The sequence below is a fragment of the Podarcis vaucheri genome (assembly GCF_965113315.1).
Source record: "Podarcis vaucheri genome assembly, chromosome: 4".
NCBI lineage: Eukaryota > Metazoa > Chordata > Lepidosauria > Squamata > Lacertidae > Podarcis > Podarcis vaucheri.
Window position 1 is genome coordinate 104922280 of NC_138762.1, and position 9216 is coordinate 104931495.

Below are 9216 nucleotides of genomic sequence, written 5' to 3' on the forward strand. Positions count from 1 at the left end.
CTAATAAGCTACTTCCTAGTAAGTGTTTTGGATAAGGGTTACAGTTTGTCTAAGATCCCTTCCATCTGTTGCAAGACGCCTGCTTTTATTTGGATTTCCCAGTTCTGCTTTATCAAACATTGCATGAATCATCCCCCATTTGTTTGTCCTTGTCTCCTTTTTATTGTTCTTGTTCCTTTCCCTTCAATTATTAAAACACCATGTTGAATGGAAGGTTAGGATTACACTGCGATTCACACTTGCCCTATCTTATTAAAACAAATAAACCCAGCAGTTATATAATTTAAAACTGCTTGAGCTGTGGATCAGAGATGCTTTTATCAACATTGGGATGAAGGGGTTGTGTGCGTTTGGGCACAGCTGTTCTTTGAAAAATGGCAAACCTCATTAGATTACAGGTGCCTACAAAAAAAGAACACTTCTGAGGAAACAAAATAGCTGCCGTTTTTCAATAAGAGTTTCTTCCTAACAGGAAACGCACTCGATTGCATCCTTTAACGTACGTGAGCAGGTTTGTTTTTATTCAGAGAAAAAACATTCCATTTTATTTGATGTATATTTCATCAGCCCAGTGAAGCTAAGGAGACCTATCTGCATGGAAACATACAGGCTTCCCTTGATGCAAGGCACTTTGCAGGATGCTTTGCAGGGTTACGCATGTAAAGATTTGCTGTACATTCATCCACTAACTGCAGGCACATCAGCGCATCAGGATGAGGAGCAAGGTTCTGAAGTTTGGTCCCTCCTCCCTCCTCCTCCACATCAATTTCCTATGCTAAAAAGCTGACAAAGGCCGTTCTTTTGATATATCCAGTGGGAGTCCTAGCTGCGATAGACTAGCAACTGAACAAAACCAGGGCTGGCTACCTGGTGCATGGATTGTCAAGCTTTAGAGCTAAGACCCAAGGCTTTTTTATTTGCCCCAAGCAAATTGATTTTAGCAACTATTTATTTATTTTATGCTGCTCTGTGGTTCTTGGCTTGGATTATTTGTTTTATTCTTACATTTCTATTTGTACACCACTTTGGAAAGTCACATTTAAAAGAGGCATAACATTACTTTTTTAAATGGAATAGCAAAGTAAATAGAACTATGGGGCCATGACATTGACCCTGAAATATGCAAGCTCCCCCGTAACATGTTCCTATCCACCCAAATCAGTCCCTCGCACACGGCACTTGCACAGTTTACCCGGCAACGGTGAAATGCCACTGGTGGATTGCTACTGTCGTCACACAGAAAGGGAAAGTTATGCTCCCAGCAGCAACGCAAATGGATGAAGATGGGAAGCTGAGAAAAGCAAAGGAGTTGAGCTCTTAATCATTAATGCAGCTGATTTGTGGCAGATGGGACATATTTTATAGCACACGATTCAAATAAATTAATCAGGACATATTTATATTATGAAGGAGTCTTAACGTAGGCTGTAATCAAAACCTTCACATAAAGCTTTATTATTATTATTATTGATTCCTTAAGTTTACAAAAATACGTGCACTCTCTCTTTTTTCATTTCTACCTACAGCTTTTTAAAATTGAGTTCAGACATGCTGCCGTTGCAAATGCTTTTAATGCTATGATTTACAGATAAACGGGTTGACAGTGATATTTACCCGCAGTGTCAGGCCTGAGCAACTTGTGACCAGATGCAACTAGCCAACCAAACATGCATTGTGGTCTGCCAGCTGCTTGACAGTTCACCCATTTATATGTAGTCCCAGGCAAATAACCCAAACAGCAAGTTTTTCAGTCCTCTCTAGTGGCTGACTTCGCATTGCTGGTGAACTATCAAAGGTTGAGCAGGCCTGATCTATGCTCATTAGATTATGTAGCAAGCATATGCTTTTTTTTGGAAGGGAAGAGAAACCAGTCCTACATAAATATTGGCAAATGTCATCTTTCAGAATGTGCCCCGCTGTTTCCCCCTCTTTGACATTCATGGTGGAAAAGGCCTTGTGTAGCAGGCTTTGAAAAATATACTCACTCTTCCTGCAGATTTAGAAGCTTCTGTCCTGGCAAAAGATACAAATAGTTCCTTGAGACCCAATACAGATAAATAAAACATAATGGACTGAATGTAGACTACCTTTAACCCGTAGGTACAGGAATTCCAGCCAGTGCCTGTAATCATTAGCTTTTACCTATTCTAGATAACCAAAATTCTGATAAATACTATACAGTCTCCAACAGTTGTTTCTGGGCAGTAGTAAATAACGGCTTTGTTCTATTCTATTCACGCAGGAGAATTATATCTTGCTAAAGCAAAAGCTGGTCCAGAAAGCCTTTATTTTCAGCTTCGTATTTTAAACAAACAACGTAACCCCTCCAATTTTAATACTTCCCAGACTACCTTTGATAGGTTTATGGATTCCCCCCCACTCAGATCCTTGCAAATATTTTTGCCCCTTTATTTTCCCTTTATTTGGGGAAGTGTAGTGTTTATCTAAAAGCTTTGCAGCTTCAGTTTTCAGTTTTAGATCCCTTCTCAGAATGAACAAATGAAGGCAATAGGGCTTGTCAAAATGTGAGCCGAAGAAGCAGCCAGGATGGTAGACCACTGCTGGAGAGATGAGTTGAGGGTGGCAGTAATACATGAAGGAGCAAAATGGATGGAGGGCCTGTTTCTATGAAAGCGGGTGATGGAAAGGAGTGAGAAGGACAGACAAGAAATCCAATCTGTGACAATGTCAATAGGAAGCACTGCTAAGACAAGCCAGCTGCAGTAAGGAAAAGGATGCATTGAAAATATAGGTGAGGAGGCGTCGTAACTTCTGTTTGCTTGGATCCTCCCTCCTACAAGCTGAATGAAATGAAATCTGTTTTTTTTTTAAATACTTCAAAAGCCTTACATCTTGGAACGCTTTTTAAAATTAAAGCAGCAGCAGTATCTGGCAGAGGAGAAATGCAGAACTTTTTGACTAAAACCTCTCCCTATTCTGAGATTACGAATTTTCAGTCTAATAGTTTTGTTAATGTGAAACGGATCCATCAGCAGTCACAGATGCGGATTGCTGCAACCTCAGTCTCCTGAATGTATCACTATAAGCACTTTCTGATACAACATAAGTCAGTATTACACCAATCAGCTGTTTAGCAGGGAAGGGGAAAGAGGACTCAACCCATCCTTACACAGCTCTTTCTCTACAATTTATTGGTGGGATTACGGCTTTGATTGCTGGGATTCTTACCACAACATTAATTTGCGTATGCCATTTCTCATCCAGTTAGGGATATGTATATGCATAATGGAATAGGTAAAAACGGATGATCTTTTATTTTTTAAAATGATTCCCCCCCCCCCCCGTTCAATCAGATTTTTTACAGTATATGTTTTCTGTATATCCCTGGGATGATCATTTATTGCATGGTGCCTACCTGGGTGATGTTGCATCTTCCTTTTTTTGTACGTGCTTTTTAACAAGCACAGTTCTGTAATTGATATTTATGAATAGGCAGGGCCCTTCTTTTGACATACATACAGAAAAAAATATGAAATCAGCTATGTACCATATAGAATTTGCTAAAATTAATAAAAATATTATTATATAGATTGAGAAACCTGTACCCTCCTCAGTAGATTTGATGCTACAGTGGCAAGTTAAGATGCAGAAATATGCATCACTGGCTAGGAAATATATCAAATACCCACAAGAAACATGTTTTAGATCTATCATTTAATCAGCCTGTTTTGGGGTGGCTTAAATCACATTGATTTAAATCAGTCCATCCTGGTTTGGAAGTAGAGTGTAAGTCCTCCAAGGGGGGGGGCTTTCTTGGTTTGCTGTTACATTTATAGTCTGGTTTGTACACCAAAATAGACAATGTTGAAAAAGTGGCATATACGCAATGGAAACGGACTGGGTGCAAATCCAAGTCACCTAAATCCGATTCCATAACCTTATCTACCAGGAAATGGTTACTTTCTCTAGAGAAGACACATTGAATTAGGGAGAGATACCAGCTCCTCTGCTTTTTGTCTTTTTCTGGCATAAAATTTCAACCCACAATGCAATTCTTTGTGCTTCTGAATCAGGTTAACTTTCCCCTAGGAGGGGGAAAAACAGGGGGGGCTGAGTTAAAACTATTACAATGTCAGTGCTGATTTCATGCACGGTTGTCCTCTCATGTTCCATAATTCATAAATATCCATTTTGTATTTGAAAGCCAAAGGTGGAGAAGAATATACAGTGGTACATACGCTTCAGGTTACATACGCTTCAGGTTACACACTCCGCTAACCCAGAAACAGTGCTTCAGGTTAAGAACTTTGCTTTAGGATAAGAACAGAAATCGGGCTCTGGCGGCATGGCAGCAGCAGGAGACCCCCATTAGCTAAAGTGGTGCTTCAGGTTAAGAACAGTTTCAGGTTAAGAACAGAGCTCCGGGACGAATTAAGTACTTAACCCGAGGTACCACTGTATATATTTTAATGACAATTAACATAGAGAGCAAAAATTCTAGAATCATGGAATCTATTAAATATTTTATTCTTTACTGATGTTCTGTATTCACATCTACAAGTGGACATGGGCATTTTGTTGTATATACATTGAACAATACACCTAAAATCCAAAGAATGGCCATAAGATAGCATCTCCATGGACAGGGAGCGGCAGGTACAAGAAAAGAGTCTGCTTCTTCCTTGGTTGTATCCAGTGATTCCACTCCTCTGAGTGGGCTACTAGCCTGATTATTAGGAATAACGCTCTGGCTGGTTCACTGTATTCACCACGCAGAAGAGTGTACTATTAGGTACCATCCCTGATTAGTAAGACTGGGTGGGACAGACCAGACTAGCTCATCCTCCCTTTCCCTCACTTGTCACCCAGTCCTCATTGTCTTTTGTCCTTCAGAACTTCTCCTGTATCATGATCTGTATTTTTTGGTAAGAGCACGTAGGACCTATGAATAGTATTGCTCCTGCCATAGCAAACTAATTTCCTTTAGCACAGTTAAATGTTAAACAAAATCCACAGGAGGCCCCGTAGTTTCTCCCAGTGTTCTAATAGTTATATGAGCGCAGCATCTTTTACAACTTCAGTCACTTAGAAAGCGTTGTAGCAGTCAGACTGTAGAAGTTTTGAGGAGATACCGCCATACTTGAAGTTGTTAAGCAGGAAATGTTATCAGCATTACAAGGTGAAATATGCTTTCAGAGAGCAATGTTCAAAGCACTTTCAAACTTTTTTTGTATTATTTATATTTTAGATGGAAGACTTTATTTGAAAACTACTGTCATGTACTGAACATATCCAGCTGAAGACCTGTGTGCTACAGTTTAAAGAACTCTGCAGCGAGACATTTGCCAGTTTGCAAGTTCTGCAAAAACAAAGGTGCTTTTTCAGGCAACTTGGCCACTTCATGTATCCGTGTGCAGAGGTTTTATAACGTTTCGAAAGGGCATCTTCCGTGGGTTTCCTGGGACTTCTCCCCGTGTTGCAGAGAATGTTTCTACAACTTATGTAGCACACTTCTTCAACAGCCAGCTAACAAGAAATTTGCCTATGGACACTTCCTTGTACAGAACGGCCAGAGTAGGACCTCGATTCTCCTCCGATTCTTTGAGCACATCAAACAAAACGTCCACAGTGCCCACTTTTAAAAGACTATTATGTAAACCAGCAAGACAGTATAGAAGCGAATCTTTCCAAAAGAGGCATAAGAAAATTCCGAAAAACATAAACTAGGAACAGACAAACAAGAGAGTTACACCAACACCACTCCCTTCGATTCTAGGACAGAGTATTGTTTCATTTAAAGACCTATTTCCCCAATATCCTTTTCAAAAGACCAACACATTACAAGAAGTCAAAACAATTTTATCTTGGGTGGAAAAAAGAAGTACAGAATGTAAACAAAGTAATTTTTACTGTTTGCAACAGTCTCTCTAAGTAAAGATTAAAGATCTGTTATAATTCCTGATTCTAACCTGGCAGTAGTTTGGGAGGGGGAGTGACAAGATGTTGCTTCTTATTGAAACTGTTGGTCAAATGTACAGTTATATAATCACAAACCACACACAGAAGGTATTATGTATGCCGTAGAATACTAGATTTTAGGAAAACAACAATTTTAGATAATATGTTTTTGTCACCCTGTTGGTCCAAACGACACCTTTCTGATTTTAACGCATGCAGGCATGTAAATATTTGTCCTGAAGTCACAGTATTAACGAAGGGGATCTGGGGATGACAGCCACTTTTATTTGTATATTGGTCAGTGCTGTGAGGCAGCACTTTTAAGAGTAAATTGTGGCTCAAGAGCAAGTCAACCCGCCAGAAATATTTTTGTATGTTAATGTCATATTACGTCAAATTTGCTGGGGAGGGGGAAACCTCAGAGGCTAAACAGACACTTGATGTTATCAGTCCAATACCACGTAGAGCTAAGTGATAAAGTTGAAGTCTTTTGTCCTTCCTGCCTGCCTTGTCTTAAGCAAGGCTGGCTGCGTGTTATTTTTACTGTCTTTATAAATGCTATGATATCTGTTCTCCACCTTTGTGCTCATAACTGGAAGCAAGCTGTGACACAGTGCTTATTACATCCTAAATTATCTTCTTTACTTCAAGTTACCCCTTTAAAGACTGCTTTGTTGACTAACGGCCACCCTTCGTGCTCACATTCTTCCTCTTCAATGTTTATATGCATACGTTTTATATAAAAACGTAATCGGAACCACTGATGTGTAAAATGTCTCACCTGAAGTAATGCTGACTGTCAAAACAACACCGCTGTCCAAATTTAAATAATTCTGGTTTTGGTGGTTTTTAAATTATTATTTTTTGCCCTGGTAATAGTGTTTCGGAATGGGTTTTTGTGACCTGTTTTTGGTCTCTCGTGATTTTACATCGAGAAATAAAACCATTTCACCCCATGGAATTAAAAGAGGCATTAGGGACCATTTTGTCATTCAAACATTGTTACAGGATACTTCACAATAGACATGTTAATAATAATAAAAAGACTACAGTGGTTCTCCCCCCCCCAAAGTGCAGTCTTTAAAGGGTTAACAGCTGTCATTAGATGGACTTTGTGGCAAACTGTTAAATTATTTATATGAGAGAAAAGAGGGGTGTTTTTTGTTAATTAAAAAAAATCTACAAATGAAATCTGTAGCATCTCTTATCATTGCTCCTGCTCCTTGCAGAGAGTCACCTGTAAGTAGGCTTAATCGTTCATAAAGTGTATACTTTCCTGACTCTTTGGGTATGCATCATCGTTTGGTTTGGTACCTACATAAAGGAAATGCTAAGAATAATGAGGAAAAGAAGTATATCTTACTGAAAACAAGTGTAAATATTACAGTTCGTTAAATGCTACCGTATGATGAATTCGGGTTCCTTTTGCCCCTCTTTAGTTACACACAAAGGTTTTTCCTTTTGCCTAGATTATGAAGAAATGTTGTGTTCATGTTATTGTTTAAATGCTTTTTGTAATCTTAAGAGATATTAATGTCTAGTTGTTCTATATTATAACCACATTTGCGCTCTATGCAAGCCCTTGGAACAGAACATTCTCATCTTCATGTAGGACCTATGAAAATTGTCTATTTTTATCTATATATTTAAAGTTTTCTAAAAATGAGAAAAAAAAACTATTATGAATTTTGTTGTACAAAATCTGTACAAAAATCTGTTTTTACATCATAATGCAAGAATTGGAAAATTTTTCTATGGTAGCCTAGTTATTTGAGCCTGGTTTCAATGTGAGAACCACGTTTACTGGTATTGTATTTAATTTTTCTCTTTTTTTCCCCTCCTCCTTTTCAACAATCTGCTAATAAAACTGTCTGAAATCTGCCTGTGACTTTATTTACAGTTCATCTTTATTAAATTTTGTGAAATGTGTAACATCAGACAAATATTTACTTTCTAATGGGAGGCATCTTAAAACAACATAAGTCAGCTCTTTGCAATGTGAGAACAATGCTGAATGATTTTATTTAACATGCAACCGCTTCTACCTCTAATATGAATTACTGTGGTGAAGAGGAAAAAAACACATCATAAAAGCACACTCTGTGGTTATTGTTTAACAAGCAGATTTTCCATATTTTGTTTCTTGCCAGCTAAGCAAACTGCCCCCATCTGCATGATTTATTTATGTACATTTCTCAGTTTATGAAGCTGTTATTTGTACCTTTTCCCCCTTTATATTGTGATATTCCCAGGATTCTTATTTTACAAAGCTTTGTGCTGAATAATGTAAAGTGCACACATTGATGGAACAAAACATGTTATTTCCATAACTACAAGAGTGTGGAAGATTTTTTTTTTTTTGTTCTAACCCACTTTCTTGTTCCTCTCTCTCTCTGTCAAATACCCATCAAGTTCTGCAAGATACTTAGAAACTTTTAAAACCTTAATGCACTTCCTCACTTAAACTGAAAACATTTTAAACATTTAAAAAGACCTTAAGAGAAGATCCACACTGCAGTCTCAACATATATGTTAAGTGAATAAGATGGGTCTTGCTTTTGTGTTGCTGTTTTCAGAAAGCGATATAGTCAAAATATGATTAAGTTTATATTCAAACATTTCTGTAAGAGTGTTAACACTCCTCCTGCTCATTTAGATATTTTGTCCATTTGGATAGAAAGTTCCCTGATGTAGCAGAGTAATGCCATGTGAATACTTTATCACTCTTAACAGAAAGGATGGGTTGCAAATCATATGCATGAAGAGTGGTAGGCTTGTCACAGCTGTGTTTTTTTTCATATGGGAAGGAACATTTAACATGTGAAGCTGCTGTACTTTCACAATGGCAGGCCTTGCTTGAAATTTGAAAACAAACAAGATTAGTCCAGCTAGATGAGATTGTTTCATTAGCCTGATGTTCCAGGTCCCGACTGGCAAAATTTCACCTCATAACTTTGCGTTATATTCACTAACAATCATTTCTATTGTCTCAGGAAAGCATCCCTTCCCAGCTTCAGGAAAACATCGAGATGAGTTAGCAATTGCAAGCAGCATACATAAGTAACCCTTTTCTCGTGTTGTTCCTCTCAACCATACCAGAAAGATGACAAGGAAAATGTCACCAATCCCTACCCTCATCTCATACCTATTTGTATGTCCAGCAACCACATAATTTCACTCTAATGTCATATTTAAGAGGGTTGGAAATTGAAAGATGGTAGAGCCAAGTAGCTATAGAACACACACACACACACTCATTCAGAAAATCAGGAGGAATCAGAATGCAATCGAGGGCAG

General features: G+C 38.2%; 1 protein-coding gene across 9 annotated transcripts in view; it reads left to right on the plus strand.

Moving 5' to 3' along the window:
* The window catches only part of DACH1 (dachshund family transcription factor 1), a 346322-nt gene extending 338522 nt beyond the window's left edge, over positions 1–7800 (plus strand). For all 9 annotated transcript variants that reach the window (XM_082221410.1, XM_082221406.1, XM_082221407.1 and 6 more), the window contains one exon: positions 5210–7800. In XM_082221410.1, the coding sequence (XP_082077536.1) occupies positions 5210–5227 (18 nt within the window). In that variant the 3' untranslated portion in view covers positions 5228–7800. The remainder of the gene's footprint in view (positions 1–5209) is intronic.
* Positions 7801–9216: the final 1416 nt, after the last annotated feature.